This window comes from Emys orbicularis, chromosome 2 (genome assembly GCF_028017835.1).
Source record: "Emys orbicularis isolate rEmyOrb1 chromosome 2, rEmyOrb1.hap1, whole genome shotgun sequence".
Classification (NCBI taxonomy): Eukaryota; Metazoa; Chordata; order Testudines; family Emydidae; genus Emys; species Emys orbicularis.
Genome location: NC_088684.1, coordinates 124,316,654 through 124,333,698, shown reverse-complemented (window position 1 = coordinate 124,333,698; position 17,045 = coordinate 124,316,654). Strand labels below are relative to the sequence as shown.

At 36.9% G+C, this 17,045-nt stretch overlaps 1 protein-coding gene across 1 annotated transcript in view; it reads left to right on the top strand.

Annotated features, from left to right (window-relative positions):
- RELCH (RAB11 binding and LisH domain, coiled-coil and HEAT repeat containing) overlaps nt 1–17,045 on the top strand; it is a 124,693-nt gene that overhangs the window by 79,176 nt on the left and 28,472 nt on the right. Inside the window, exons 17-23 of the mRNA XM_065398797.1 lie at nt 1,651–1,807; nt 2,377–2,500; nt 3,765–3,813; nt 5,440–5,519; nt 9,466–9,572; nt 10,144–10,243; nt 16,238–16,320. Of these exons, the coding sequence (XP_065254869.1) occupies nt 1,651–1,807; nt 2,377–2,500; nt 3,765–3,813; nt 5,440–5,519; nt 9,466–9,572; nt 10,144–10,243; nt 16,238–16,320 (700 nt within the window). The remainder of the gene's footprint in view (nt 1–1,650; nt 1,808–2,376; nt 2,501–3,764; nt 3,814–5,439; nt 5,520–9,465; nt 9,573–10,143; nt 10,244–16,237; nt 16,321–17,045) is intronic.

Below are 17,045 nucleotides of genomic sequence, written 5' to 3'. Positions count from 1 at the left end.
AGATAGTATGCACCCACCGTGCTCTACAGATGATTTTTCAGCTGCTAGTTTCATTATATGGTTTTCCTTCACTTATCCCAAATTAATACTTTTTTCCCCTCTCACCTGTGTAAACCAATTACATAGTGTAATCAGAAGCTGTCTGCATTTCATGCCTGTTTAAAGTAGGCAATTTTTAAACATAAAAGGTTTAACAAGCAATCATAAAATACTTCTTGCATGGGCTTCCTAATGATTGCTCTGAAGAATAGCACACTTCCAATAGCCAGTAATACATAGGGAAATACATCTTAACTGCTTTAAAGTCTTCTTTTGTTTCTTTTAGTCAGGAGGTACAATAACATGAATGGTAAATTTTTCACACTGAAATAGTAGTAGAGGATAATAGTGCAGGACCTTCTCCACCTATTGCATACCTACACAATGTCTAGACAGGCACTGAATAGACTGGACTGTAGATACACTGTAATCAGCCCTCTGAGGCTGTAAAATATTTTTATATTATATTAATCTTTTTAGGCTTTACTGGCAATACTGGCTCTATAGGAAGCTTGGGGATGCTGTACATAATGCTTGGATTATTACCCTACACCAACAGTAATGTGCCGTGTGTACTTGCAAAGTATTGTGTGAATATTTTAGATATTAAAAATTCTAAAAGTTAACTGAAATATGTACATTAACTTATAACTGTTAAACTTTCTTACTGCCATCAGTGACTCAGATGAACACTTACCCTAAGTCACTCCTGTCTATGCCTAGAATACTATAAAGTTTCAGAATTTAACTAGAGTGACAATTTCACCTTGCATAAAGGGAAAATTAGAGACACAAGGTAGGTGAACTCGAAAGCTTGTCTTTCTCACCAATAGAAGTTAGGAGATCCAATGGTCCAATAAGAGATAATACCTCATCCACCTTCTCTCTAATATCCTGGGACCAACATGGCTACAACAACACTGCATACATAAAGTAAAAATCTCATGTATGCAATTTCCATTGATCTAGTAACTTCTGATAGAACACACTTGTGATTCCTTTTGAGTGAATTCAGGAATAGGGGATATCATGTCCTTGTAGTTGAACTTTTTTGCAGGGTAGAGTTATATACATGTTTGAGGATTTGAGAGGATAAAAACACATTTAGGTTAATATAATCCAGAACCATTATATTAAAGATATTCTTAGGTTCATAGGCGTACCTCCAGAATTCTCTTTAGCCTTCTTTTTATGTTTTGTAAATTGATTAATTTTAGCATCAGAAGAAGTTTAGTGATCAAAAACATAGAATTCCCTTCAGATTAATATGGAAAGAAGGGAATAGTCTTGTGATATAAAGCAGAGTACAGGGAATCAGGAGACCCAGTTTTCTATTCCTTGCTCCTCCACAGACTTGCTATGAGATCTTTGAAAAAATTTTTAGTCTCTCTACTTCCTACCTCTCTACCTCTGTTTCCCCATCTGTAAAATCCCCACCTACCTTTAAGACTTAGACTTGACCTATTTATTTCTATAAAGCACTTAAATAGCCTTAGATGGAACATGCTGTAGAAGTTCAAATTAATAATTACTACTTTTAATTATTGACACCACATCAAGGTTATCTTTTTCTCTTTTTTAAACACATGGTTTTGTCTTCTGCTGTTACAGTGACTAGATTCCCTCGGCCTGTCTCACCCCTTCAGGATGTGGCTACTATCATTGGAAGCCGTGAACAGCTATCTGTGCTGCTGCAGCTTTATGATTACCAACTGGAACTTGAGGGTACCACAGGCTGGGAGACTTTGCTATGGGTTGTCAATCAACTGTGAGTGTACCTATTTTTCCTGCACTCCTAATACAAAACTTTCATGCCTTCTAAACAGTTATTAGTAAAAAGTTCAGGTTCTTTTCATTATCTTAATATTTAACTGTCATTTTTGTTTACTTTGGATACCTAAAAACTCTAGAATTCCATTCTTTCTGATTCGTTCTGGAAAAAATATAGCCTTTAATGTGTTCATAGATTAATAGTATTTGTACCAAAAAGTTATGATTTCCTCTTTGTGCTGATCTAGAAATACATCATTATGTAAGTAAGTGAGGATTCTTGCATTTTAAGACACTTGCAGAATATGGTATTCCACAATAAAAGGGGGTATTTTGAAACTCAAATGCCAAACGCTCCTGGGGGATAGTATTCCACTATCCCAAACAAAGGGAATTATAGCAGGGATTGCCTCAACTGTTAATGTTATTGTATTGCTGGGATTAGAATTGGCAATGATCAGGAAGGTCAGTGATATACAAAGTGCAGTCAGTTTGTAGGGTGAAGTGAAATCACAGAGAAGGAAACGTGCAGAGTAACTTTTAATGTGCTGCTACTTCCTCTTTTAGGTTACCACAGCTTATAGAAATAGTTGGCAAAATCAATGTTGCCTCAACTGCCTGTGTCCATGAATTCTCCAGGTTTTTCTGGCGGCTTTGCAGGACATTTGGGAAAATTTTCACAAACACTAAGGTAATAGAATTCTTCTGTATCTAGCTTAGATGAATTAAATATAGAAATACTTAATATACAGGATCATATTTACATGATGTGCATACATGAGAGATGAGTTATAATATTTCATTCCAGAGTCAAAAATCATTGACACGTTTTAACTTGCCAGTCTTAAACCTGCTCTTGGCCACATTCTGTTTTTTTTTGTTGTTGTTTGTTTGTTTGTTTGTTTTCTCCACTCATTTTGGATTCCTTTTGTGTCCCTCACCTTTCATGATGTCTCTTTATTCATACTACACGCAGGGATTCTGTTCCCAGACTGCCATCCTACCCAACTTGAAATGGGGAGGAGCCCATTGACACACTACTTACTCTTCCTTGGTGGACACATTGGGCTGGAGAGACTGGCCTAATTTCAATGAAATATGCCATCAGTTTTCCTTTAGTGTATGTAGTACACTATACAGTACATTTTGTGTGCCAAATCTTATTCACATATATCTGCATGTCCTCCATTCATTCATATTTGATTGTTGATTTAAACTAAGTATTCGCCTTGTTCAACATGTTTAAGGAATACAAGGCAAGGTCTATTGTAAATCAACGAAGAATAATATTTTAAAGGATTATAATTACTCAGTAAAATTTTAGAGATGTGTGAAGATCAGCTGAAAAAATAATTGTCCATTTTGAAAATATTTTACAGTGAATGTTTGCACTGAATTTATTTCTATCTTTTAAAGGAGTTTTTACAAAGACTGACACAAGTATTTTGGAGCCGTAAGAAGAGTCTCCATAGAGAAGGCTAATTCCAGGTTCTAGTCTAAGGTCACTTTTGGACCTGAGCCCTAAACTTATAAAGCCTTTTGGTGTAAATTGTCATCACCGGCTGGGGGAGAAAATTTTGGGGAAGTTTCAGGGAAATCCGCCAATATACTTGTGTTGGGTTGTAAAACTTGTTAATCCTTTCTCTCCCCTCCCCTCCGCCACGGCTTTTGCAGTAAGCATAATTTTAGTGGTACTGTGCAGCTCAAATAGAGCCTGGTCCTGCACATTGATGAATGCCTTATGCCTTCAAAGTCAATGATTGATGGTGTTTACCCCCTCATTTAATATCAGGTGCTCAGTATAAGGCTTGGTTTCATGAGATTACACTTGGGGAAACTTTCAAATATTCTGTCAGTGTCTCCAATATTTTCGTTTCTCTGGTCTTTACCTCTTTTATAAATAAACTGAAACTTGTTACAGATTTGCTTAAATTGGGTACCCATCTATTCTGTAGGTAAAACCGCAATTCCAAGAAATCTTAAGACTGTCTGAAGAAAACATCGGTGAGTAGCACATTCATTGTTATTAGCATGAATAAAAATCAACTTCAGCCTGAACTGAGGAAAAATTGTAAATTACTTGTCTCTGGAATTGGTCTATGAAAGTGATTAGCATTTTTAAAAAAAAACAGTCTGTAATCAGAAGTTAGTTTGAAAGTAAAATTCATTTTAAATTGGCATGGCTGCCTTAATTATGTTTTTAAAATTAAAATAAATATTTGTATAATACTGTCTATTTTAATTGAAATTGTGATTTCTTATAGCTTTTCTTCAGCTGTTTTATGATGTAAAAAAGAATTGAAAGGTTTTTTTTCAAAATAAGGATTTATTTTTTTCTTTTAACCTTGGAAATTTGGGTTTTTTCTATCGTTGAAAACTTTAGGGTGACTGTGGCCATGTCTGCACAGGGGAAATTTGCCCAAAATAAATTCCACTCTGTGTTATAGCAGTTTCAGATGAAAGGATGTTAGCATTGATTGAGAGCTCTAGCATACACAAGACTCCCAAACAGACTTTGTATACAGTCCTTCAGTCAATTTTGAAATCTGGTCCAGTCAAAATAGTTGTAAAAACAGGTCCAGTTGAGGGAGGTTTTTTCCCCACACTCAAGATCCCACCAGTACGAATATTAAGTCAGCTAAACCAGTGGCTAAAGTTGTAGATAGGGGGATTGTACATTTTGCTAGTGTAGAAGCGGCTTGGATGTCTCAGTTTATGACCAATACCATGGGAGGAAGTAAAATTTGAATGAGATGATGTGACTTTTTTTTCTTCAGATAAACTAGAATTCTTCTAGGTATTTTGTTGACCTCTATTTAACTAAAATATTTGAGCAGAAAGATCTCTTGTTAAGGATTACATCCCTTCATTCTAAGGGCTAAGAACTCTAATACATATGTGGGTCATCCATAAAATGTACTCTAGCAAAACTGCGAGGACCATATTTGATTGAAAGGCCAAAGGAAACTGATTGCTCAGTGCTTTTGATAATCAGGTCACTTAAGTGACTAAATAAGGATTTAAGGATAATTTTAGGCACCCATTTTTTAACATCTTGGCGTGAGTCTGTAGCTGGAACTGTCTAATGTATTTTGACCTGTTGGAACACTCTTGTGCACCTTAAAATAAATTGTTAATGCTGCTACTAAGCTACGTGCCAAAACTTCCCACAGTTACTAACACCAGTTCAGCTGCACAACTCTTGGTAACATTGAGTTACCTAGTGTAGAAGGCTCATGGACTCTAGCAGCTGTTTTCAGCACCATTTTGATTAGATGTGCCTTATTTAATTGGTCCATTGTTGAAAATGCCTGCTGGACCAGAGAGCCATCTATGCTAAGGCTAACCTGGCATGAGCAACGGGAAGAATTTTCAATAAATTCCCTAATGTAGGAATTGTTTACAGAAGCAACTGTATCTCTCCATTGTTTTTCTTCTATCAAGCCTAGAATATTGCTTAAACATAGATCTCAAATGTAGTCCTCTTCGTACACTGTCAATGTTAAACATGTAAACTTAATGAATCACTCTTAAAGGTGAACATGCTGTAATATTGCCCAAAAGTAATTAATTGCAAGATAAGAAATTCTGTTTTAAATTTTTCTGATACATTATATCGATGACTTTTAGATTCCACAGCAGGGAATGGGGTACTAACAAAAGCCACAGTTCCCATCTATGCAACAGGTGTCCTTACATGCTATATTCAGGTAAGTGATTTTTTTTTTAATTTAGTATTAAAATTAGAACTCACTCTCCAGCCCTTTGAATAAATTACTGTATGTAAATTAAACTTCAGACTGTAAAAGAGGATTGGCAGATTACCATGATAAATATCTTAGAGGATTTCTGATATGAACAGCAAAAGCCTGGTAATTTGTAGTAGCATCTGAATAAAGATTGATTTATAATTGGGTAACCGTGGTATTTTTGTTCGGTGTTGGTAAATGAAGAAGAAATTGTGATTTCTTATAGCTTTTCTTCAGCTGCTTTATGATGTAAAAAAGAATTGAAAGGTTTTTTTTTCAAAATAAGGATTTATTTTTTTCTTTTAACCTTGGAAATTTGGGTTTTTTCTATCCTTGAAAACTTTAGGGTGACTGTGGCCATGTCTGCACAGGGGAAATTTGCCCAAAATAAATTCCAGTCTGTGTTATAGCAGTTTCAGATGAAAGGATGTTAGCATTGATTGAGAGAGCTCTAGCATACACAAGACTCCCAAACAGACTTTGTATACAGTCCTTCAGTCAATTTTGAAATCTGGTCCAGTCAAAATAGTTGTAAAAACAGGTCCAGTTGAGGGAGGTTTTTTCCCCACACTCAAGGTCCCACCAGTACGAATATTAAGTCAGCTAAACCAGTGGCTAAAGTTGTAGATAGGGGGATTGTACATTTTACTAGTTTAGAAGCGGCTTGGATGTCTCGGTTTATGACCAATACCATGGGAGGAAGTAAAATTTGAATGAGATGATGTGACTTTTTTTCTTCAGATAAACTAGAATTCTTCTAGGTATTTTGTTGACCTCTATTTAACTAAAATATTTGAGCAGAAAGATCTCTTGTTAAGGATTACATCCCTTCATTCTAAGGGCTAAGAACTCTAATACATATGTGGGTCATCCATAAAATGTACTCTAGCAAAACTGCGAGGACCATATTTGATGCTCTTAAGGTTGAAATCAGGTACAGAAATTCGTCAGAGAAAGAATCCTTCCAGACTTTATACATAATAAGGAAACCAAAGAGGGCACATTTTCTTATCGTATACAGATCACCTTTAAAGACCACGATAGGGGTTTTTCTAAGTTTTATGAATTGGCAACTCAGTGAATGAGATCTGCTCCAGCAGCATCCTTGATTTATCATGACTTGTGCATTTTTTTTCCCAATTATTGTGGGACTCTTTTCTATTTATTGATTATTGGATGACTTGGTCTCTCATTTTTCACTGAGTTCTCCCATATTAAGAAAAAATAGTTAATTCCAAATGTAAAATCTTTACAGCATATGACAATGTCCTTTTACAGTGCTAAGGTGAATAAAGTGACTCTTGGACTTCAGAACATGGGATCACAAGTCAAAAGTACATTTATTAGGAGGATGCTTAACTTTAATGTTATGTAGCACCATCTTTAATCTAATCTAAACAGGTTTATTGTCTGTCAGGTTTAAATGCAAAAATGTCAGCAGACTGATTCAAATTAGCAGATTTTTATTATCCAAGTACTTCAGAAAATTATTTAGTTGGGTTAGTGTGGTATGTTGCTGCTGGTAAAAATCTGGGCAGTTCCAAATATTTAAGGAAGCCATGGTCTTCAGAAATGTTATATAGGTGGAGCTAGTAACACCATCTATTATTAAAGTTGCCCAACATTTCCTATTCTAAGCCTCTGTTTTCAGTTGCTTATAACTGCCAACTTTTAACTGTTTGGGCTTATATTTCTCATTTTGAATGTCTACCTCAAACTTTTTTTTTTTTAAAATTCACCCAAAACAATTCAGACATTTCCAAGAATGAAAGTAGGGGAAAAGACGTTTGTTTGTTTGTTTGTTTGTTTGTTTGTTTGTTTGTTTGTTTGTTTGTTTGTTTGTTTGTTTGTTTGTTTGTTTGTTTGTTTGTTTGTTTGTTTGTTTGTTTGTGCAAAACAGTCTGGTGACATTCTATTTGAAAAGCTCTAGCACCCCTGGCTTTGAAGCAAGGACTTGAAATTTGGCAGTGAGGTAGCCTTTGTCAAGGATGTGCCTTTTGCCCTTCCTTTGAAAATTTGGCGGGTATAATACTTTGAAACATCTCAGTTTGCACATGCTTAGTAGTAGCTTCTTTGCTTTTAGTGGTGGTAGGCAACTCTCTTAAACCAAACTCTTCACAGGCAGCCACTAATTTTGTTTCTCAGTTTCTGGATGGCTATCTTGAGACTGGGGGAAGGGCTCTGATTTGCAGAAGCACTGAGCACTGACTGCTGCAACTGAAGTCAGTGGAAGCTCTGCTTTGAATATATGAAGTACTATATAATGCTAAGTATGCTGAAAAATCAGGTCCTAGGTGTTTCAGTTGTGCACCAAAATTAATGGCAACTTTTGACTTTAATTTCTATTCATCAGCTCTCCACAAGGGTATTGGGAAGACATGTTTATTAAACACTCAGGTACTACAGGGATGAGTGCCCTAGAAAAGTCCATGAGCAAATTAATAATTCTGTCTTCAGAGCAAGGTTTAAATAATGTGCAGTAAATAAGGCTTGGGGCCATACATAGCCTAGTGAGAAGAAAATGAAATATTGAATAGCTTCTCATTAATTGATCAACATCCATTCTGTGCACTGCATGAGACAGGGTTCCTGTGGCAAAAATATAGTCTCTGACACACTATACCAGAATGCATATGGGGGCCAAATTAAGCAAGTTTAATTCTGGTCTTTCCACTTTTCAGAGCTTGATTTTTCAACCCCACTAGAGTGTGTGTGTGTGTGTGTGTGTGTGTGTGTGTGTGATAATGAAATTGTACACTGAGCGGTACAAGTTTATTGCCAGACAGTCAGACATTCCTGATGTGTAGTTAGAGCACTTACAACTGCTTAACCCAGAGCATATTAATTTTGCTTTTTTAATTAAAAGGCAATTTAAGAATACCTCAAGTCTTAGTAGAAACTGTTTTAAATTAAAAATGAATCTATGGTCTACAAAATTAGAAAAACTTTGTACGTGAAAGATGTGAAACATTTTAGATTTTATTGAACAGATTTAAGATTGACTCTTCCTTTAATTTTTTTTTAAAAAGTAGTGTAATGAAAGCCATTTAACATTTTTGACATGCCTCTCTAGTTCCCCACTTCCCAATTTAAAAAAGGTTAACATTTTGCAATCCTCATTTTACATCTTAATTTAGAATTTATTCCATTGGAAATGTATAGTCATGTATTGCATAACCACAAACAATAAGTCTCTTCAGTCTTCGTTCAGCCTAGAATTCTCAAAGACACTTTATAAAATTAAATGTTAATGTTACCTTGGTTAGGAGTATGGGTAGCTATAATTAGTATCCACCAAGCAATTTAAATGAAATTTAGGGCAAACGCAATTGACAAATATGTCAGATTATGAAATGCAAACCATCCAGTCAGAGGGTAGGGCAATGGCAACTGTCCAAGCCCTAGAAAGAGGGCACTCTTAATGCGCCCTTCATATTGTTTATCTGAACTCTCCAAACCTCTTATATTCTACCCATTGCTATTTAAGGCATGCTTTTGTCATGTCCTTAATATGCTAAATGGTCCATAATAGTATTGACCAATCCTGGAACAACATACACGTGTGTATGCGTGCACCAGCACACAGTCTGAAGGAAAAACATTCATTACATATACTTTTAAAGGGATAAGGGTACATGGACAATAAGAAATATTTCAGAAACTATGAAAAATACTTTGATAGTGTTCTTTAAACTTTTTTAACTGGGTTTGTTTTGTTAAAATAGTATTGGTTTTATCTTGGATATGAATATTAGGTTGTATAATGAAATATTTAAAGGTTAGACATGATAGTTAAAATTATTTTCCTTTATCCATTCTGTGATGCCCTTGCCTTTAAACTTACTTAAATCTTTAAGTCATAGCATAACTTCTAAAACTAAAATTAATGTTGCATACTTTCTTTTAGGAAGAAGACCGCAAACTGTTAGTTGGATTCTTAGAAGATGTAATGACTATGCTTTCACTATCACATGCTCCTCTTGATAGCCTGAAGGCTTCTTTTGTGGAACTGGGGTAAAGTACATAACATGGAATTAATTTTAAATGGTTTAATATTTACAAAAATTTTCATAATGTACTTTCAGCTATAAGTATAATTGCAACAAAAGGTCAGGTGAATTACGCATATAAATCAGCTTTACTTGATTAAGTTAAAAAGTGGTAAATCCAGTATCCACTGTAAGATTAAGCCAAAATGTATTCTATATTTGAACATTGCAATAAATGTTCTGTTTGCGCCTTAGGTAGCTTGAAAGCTTGTCTGCCTCACCGACGGAAGTTGGTCCAATAAGATATTACCTCGCCCACTTTTTCTCTCTCATAAATTTTTTGTCACTGTAAATCATTCAGAACAAAAAGTGGCTTTCCTGACATCTGTTTTCAAAGGATCAATTGCATGATGCAGCCCATTTCCCCACCACCATCAGTAAAGCTGATTTTAAAAAAGACTTGCACAAATGAATGTTTTTGAAGTTTAAGTGTTTTAAAGAGTGCACATTTCTACATGCCATTGAGGACTGCCTTTGTAGTTTGTAATCATACCAACTCTACACACGGTGTTAGCTTGACTTTTGTTTTCTTTTAGTGCAAACCCAGCATACCATGAACTGCTGTTAACTGTACTGTGGTATGGAGTTGTCCATACTTCAGCTCTTGTTCGATGCACAGCTGCTAGAATGTTTGAGGTAAGTGAGTATCAAAACTCTGTTACATGGAGCCTGAAATTGCAGTGTATTTAAAATATATATATATTCAGCTAAGTATCTGAAAATGTATGTATTGTTCTACATATAAAAATGTCTCTGAATAGGTTGTGTACTGTGTGATGGAGCAGCAAGTTATTGTGTTGTACAGTTTTGGTTCTGCATCTGTTGCATATTCAAGTTAATTAAACAATATTGATGCTTTATCAACTGCTCGCAAGACATTTTTATAGTAATTTGTGTATTCATCTTTGTTCTGCTACTGACTTCAATGTTACATTTGATCTTTGCATGCTGAAAAATATTGATTGGATATGAGAAATCATTTCAGTACTGAACTCTGTGTTCAAACCAGTTTTATATACTTTGTCAAATTAGGAAATGTGCTTGCATAAGTCTGTATGTAAGCTTTGCATGCGCATCTTGAACTTGTTGATCCATTTGTTCTTTTTGCACCTTGAACACACTTATTTCATTGATGGCATAATTCACAGGTTAACTGTATTCATAACCTTATTCCTATACTCTAATGCTTCAGAACTGTATTGCAAGCCAATTTCTGTCATTGCCTGCTATTGAGAGAAAAGAATATGCATAGTCAATAGTATTCATAATACATTGCTTTATAGTTTTATATTTGTCACATGAAGATATAGAGTAACTCTTGTGAGCTCTCCCCATCTGTTTTCATACTGTGCAAATTTATAGACATTCTATAGAACCTCTGAGTTTGCCTGAATTTGTTTACTATCTCCTTAGCCATCAAATCTAAAAATATCAGAAGTAGAGAAATACAGTAGGATGTCCCAATATCTCTTTCCTCGGTTGCTGAAAGTACAAGGACTTTTGTGCTTCGCACGCCTGAAAAGTGTATTTATCTCTTTTATAATCTCACTCATTCCTTATGCATGAGACTCTGGTACTTTACTTTGTGTCATTGCAGTATATGGGGCTCTCCACATGAGTGCAGGGATCTGCACACTTGGATCCAGGTGCAGGATCAGAGCCTAAATCTGCTCTGAGTAGCAAAGAATTAATTAAATCATGGGCATGTTTTAATATAAACAGCTCATCACCAGCCAATATAATGCTTCTATTAATACTTTTCCCCCACCAACCCCTTTAGTAAAAGGCAAGTAGTATATGAAATATTTTTCTTTGGGGTCATATTTTGTCCTCAGTTATACCCCTGCAATCCGTGCTATTCCATTTGGTGTAAATGTATTGTACTGAGTGGGGTGGCATCTACAGCACCTAGAACAATGGGCTCACAACTGTGGTAGGGACCCATCCTCTATGTGCTGTTGTAATAAAGATGTTTTAGAACTCAACAGGATCCTAAGCCAGCAAATAGGCCTAAAGGTGAAGCAGCAAGCAGTGTGGTTCTGGCACTGGACTGGGGGTCAAAAGACCTGCCTATGCAACCTTAGTTAAGTCACTTGATCAGTTTGTGCCTCAGCTTCCCCCTTTGTAAAATGGTGATACAGATACCCACCATTAAAGCACTTTCAGATAGTCTCAAATGTTATAAAACCATTCAGCTTGTCTTACATTTTGGAATATTGGAGCCTCACTTCTCTTTGCTTGCTGGAGGCCCTTGGCAATGTCTTTGAAGGACCTCATTCGTAATGGCTGTGGCCTGAACTGTAATGTTTCTTCCCATCCCCAAATGAGGGGCAAAATAAGTGATTTTTGAACAGTTTATATTGTCTGACAGTAAAACAAATTATAGTAGGGGGGAAAACTTTCTCCTGAATTGCTGGGCATATGCTGTTGCAGACATTTTCCTTAAACATTAAAAAAAAAAATCAGTTTTTTTAATTCTATCACCATTTCCTAAATGTCAATAGCATGGAAGTAGACATTGCATTCTCACATAAACATTTGGGGTGAGATCTTCATCCTTGCTCTGATACGTTTACTCTGTGTAGGAGGGCTGGAGTGGGGTAAATGGATCCTCAAAGCCCTGATTCTGGCCGTTGAAAGATTCCCTTGGCACAGGCACTGCGAAAAACAGTAAGGTGCCTTCTGAGGACCCTGTCTCAAGCCCTGGTTTGCCGGAAGGAGAGCAGCTTTACAGGGGCCAGACACTGCATACAGCACTGCTGAGGTTCTGAGCAGTGCTGTGTTCCACGGGGCAGCCCTGGAAGGCTGCTGTAAGTTGGACAGGCCTCTAGGATTGTCCAAGTTACATCGAGGGCCCCAACAGCAGTCAAGGATTGGGAGGGTACAAAGGTGACCTAAAGCCACCTTAGCATCCATCCCACTCTCCTTGGACTGAGAGTTCTGTGTTGCACCTCTGTAGGCTTAGTATGTGTAGACAGCTTCAATAAGTAGGTCTATAAAGGAATTAAAATACTGAGTAAAAATCAAAATATTGTGTTAGTCTCACTGTGTAAATTTATATGCTGAATATTACCTGGCTTCCCCCTTTCTGCTGTTTCTGTGCTTTTAATTGTTAACATTTTGTCAGTACTTTCCAGTTTTGAGTGTTAACCCAAATTTGACTTGCACTGGTTTGAACACTATTCATGCACAGTTGGGTTATGAGCTTTGTTGGTCTGTATGATAGGTTCTAGTTCAGGAACAGTTATAATTCAAATATAAATCATGAAGGTAAAAGAGGCTCTCTTTTACCTTCAAGTCAAAAATATATTTTATTATATTTTAATGGAAGTGTTGCTCAAATTGTGATGAAACTGAGATCATGTTTATCTCTTCACTAATAATGTCAGTCCCAAGCTTTCTTGTTGTAATTAGTACATTTCCTCAAGACCTTTTTTAAAAAAGAAAGAAAGAAAGAAAAAAAAAAAAGGTGCAGTGGGTAAAGAAAATTCAGGTTTTATATTTGCTCACAGAATACAGTATAGGAATTAAAAATAAAAAGTGAACGTTGTATGTTTATTAAATGGGAAAATGGTCATCTAATCACTGAACGAAAGTAGGCTAATCCTAATTCAACAAACGGTGGCCATTTCCTTAATGGCAATTTAAAGAGCTGTACTTAAGATGAGCATTTCAGTGATTTTTTTCAGTTGACCTCATAGTAAATAATCAGGGAAATAATTAGTATTTAATGTAATTAGGTAGTTGGAAACCTCCATTTTTTTTGTGCTTTGGGGAATTTTTTTAGTGTTGAAAATCAAATCAAATTTTAGATTAAAGAAACAGTGTTCATACCAAATGGAGAATAACCAGTGCAGAAAGTTGTGGGATTTAGCCTATTTAGTTTGCTATATGGCTGTAATGTGTACAAATTATCCTGAATTCCTTTTGGACTCAAAGCCCTCCACCTCCACCCCCACTATTTAATAGATCTATAAATTGCTCAAAAATATAGGACCCAGGCCTCATTTTATTACTACTGCACATTCTTGGAAAGCCAATTTTCTCCCACTATTTCACCATTGACTTCAGAGTTTAACCAAGTGGGATTCTGAAAAGTAGCCATATCTGTCCAGAGAAATATTTTTAACTGGGATTAATTCATAATTTAGAAAACTGGGAGAATTTGGGGAAAGTCGCCTGGGGAGATTATAGCAATTGAAAGGTGGGTGGGGATTGTGGGCATAGGGAATCAATATTGCAATGACCTAGTCTGTTCCCTGCATCATCATCCTATAAAAGTTGAACAAAAAAACACTGCTAGTTCAGATTGCCTTCCAGGTTTTTCCCTGTGATCCACTTTCTCCACTGTGCTGCTGTATATATTGGTGGAGCCCAGCGTACTGGGAGCATAATTCTGAGTAGTAACTTAGTAGGTACTCTTCTAGTTGGGCTAAAAATAAAACTCATTAGAAAAGATGCAGTGTCTCCTGATAAAAATTATAACTTTCAAAATTAAGTTTAGGTGTCTAATGTTTTCTGGAAGCTTTAATTTTTAACACTTTTGAGTCTGAATTAAAACGGGCTCAAACTGCTCCTTGGAAGCAGTGAATAAGAAGGTTCAAATTTAGGCATCCAAGTACTGAGATAAACACCAAAATGCAGAAATGGGTTCCCAAGTGATTGATTGAAGGTCAGAAATGGACTGTATTTAACAGTGCTTCGTATGCTATAAATTGTTTAACTTGCCCTATACCTACATCGCCCTTCTCTGTCCTCTGGTGCCACTGTTTGGTAAAGGCAAGAAATTTAATTTGCTATTTTGGTAGAAGTTGAAATAATTACTATATCATTGAAATATGCAGTGTAGTTGTAGCCATGTTAATCCCAGGATATTAGAGAAACAAAGTTGGTGATGTAATATCTTTGATTGGACCAACTGCTGCAGTTGGTCCAATCAAAGATATTACCTTACCCACCTGGTATCGCTAATATCATTGAAATGTTCAGAAGATGAGTCAAAGTTCACTGAAGAGGTACAGTTTAGCATTGTGCATTTTATATGCTATGAAGTAGCCAGGGCAGATTAGGGTTTTGTGTGAGCCCCTCTACACCCCAGCCCCCCACCGCCCACCCTTTCCTCCCACCGGCGCTCCTGCAGGGGAAATGGGGTCGGGACATGGGGGCTAGCCTCACTCTACCCACCCGCTGCGCTAGCCAGGAGGCAGGACAGGGCAAGCTCCTGCATCGCAAGCCCCTGTGGGAGTATCAGGCAGAGCATGACCAAGCTCCCATGCACTGACCCTGCTCCCTGGCTGGAGCACCGGGCAGGCAGAGCATAGCCAAGCCCCCGCGCCCTGACCCCATTCCCCGGCTGGAGTACCGGGCAGAGCAGCGTAAGCCCCCATGCCCTGACCCAGCTCCTGGGCTGGAGCGCTGGGCGGGCAGAGCGGGTTGGGGTGGGGGGGGTGCCCGTTTTTCCAGTTGGCCGGGGCCCCGGGCATGGGCCCTGATGGCCCAGAGGCTAATCCGCCACTGGAAATAGCACATAAAATAAAATCGTGAATTTTCTTAGGTGGAGCACAAGATAGAAGAAAATCAACAATACTTCCACCTTTTAAATGATGCAAATAAAACACCCATTTGAGTAATCATGGAAGAAAGTTTGGGATTTGTCATTTATGAAACACTTTTACAGAGGCAGCTGTTTGCCACTTGGCAAAATTAAACCCCACTGAGCAAGCAGCACGGTTATTTCTGAAAAAGGAAATAGGATATATTCACATGCCCTTTAATGTGACCTTTTAAATTGAAAGGAGTTCGAGATATTTGTGGGCATAGGAAAAAGTATTCATACACAAGATTTTCAGATTTGGGATTTATTGCAATAATTAAATCTATAGTTTTCATATTGGGAAGTATTTGAAAATCTGATAGTTAACTGATTATTAGATTTTTACTTGCCTAGACCAGCAAGGACGATTTTAGGATGTTTGGGATGTTTCACATGCGCTGCTTGAGGGCTCTGATATCTAAAGTATTCCTAAAATATTATGAGGAAAGCCTAGTGGCATCTGGGAAGGTGCTTGTTATGCCAAGTTTTAAAAGTGTACAGTTTTTAACAGTAGTGGCCCTACAGCTGCAGTTTAGTGTTTTGAAAATTGCATGCATTCAGTCTGGCAAAGCAGTTCATTTTGCACCTGCCAGTCATATATTAGCAATGAAATATAATCCCATTGACTTGGAACTGTATTCAATTATGCTTGAATTGCCAAACTCAAATTTGCATCACTTTGGTATTTGAAATGATTTGCAGTCTAACAAGTAAATTACAAGTTAGACTGTTTGTTTCCTTTAGTGGTCATTTACGTTTCAAAATAGCAAAAAATCTGGAAAATGTATAGACCAAGACACTTTGTTTGAACAGCCTCCATCAGGTTTGAACTGACTGCCAGGCCACCTGAGCTTTCTTCATGCCCTCTGCATATATAAAGCACTAGTGTAGCTGTATTTGCTTAGCTTCTAATTTTGGTTTGCTTTTTGTGTTTTTCTTTCTTTCTCTCTCTTGGTTGTGCCACTCTTCTTCCCATGATACTGTGCTCGCTCTTTCCGTGCATCACCTGTGATACCCCCCCTGCTCTGACCACTCAGCTGTTGGTGAAGGGGGTACATGAAACTCTGGTAGCTCAGAGAGTTGTTCCTGCTCTCATTACTCTCTCCAGTGACCCTGAAATGTAAGTTTACTGATTGCCTTATACGTTAAGCATCCCTCTTAATACTTATCAAGAAATAACCATCAGTTTTCTTTAATATTCCAGTGACAAAAGCTTTCTAATTGAAAAAAGCATGTTGCATTTAAAATGAGCCCCTTTCAGTTGTAGGTAAAAACTAGATTGACTGCAGTATCTAAAAGTAAAAATTATTTTGGCAATAACTAGAAGATAGTAAAATTACAGAAAACTAATTTTAAATTGAAAATTCCCTTAAATAAGCAATTGTTCAAATGTTAATGTTTAATATATTTGCAGTCAACACCTGCAGATTTCAGTTAACAGCCTTACTGTAGTAAATCAAATGTGGCAAACATTCCTTATAGTGCTACCATAGTTATCTTGGGGAAAATACTCAAAATATTGAAATACCAATTAATTGTTAGCTCTACCATAATCTCTGATAAGTAACTGTAGAAGTACAGGGCCTGTGTACACATTTCAAGGGCCAGCATACTGATGTGATATTTCTTACAAGATGAGGAGGGATGCTTTTGCTAATCTCACTAACAGGTTGTTACCAGTAAGTGCCAGAGCATGAACAAAGAGCTTTGACCATTTTAATGTCTTGTGTGAGTGACTAAACCAACAAAGGCCCGTGAGTCTGCCTGCCCATCCTCAGTCACAGCTAACCCAGTTCTCCTTCCAGTTTACCAAACCATTTTTTATTGCATGTTGACTGGTTTACA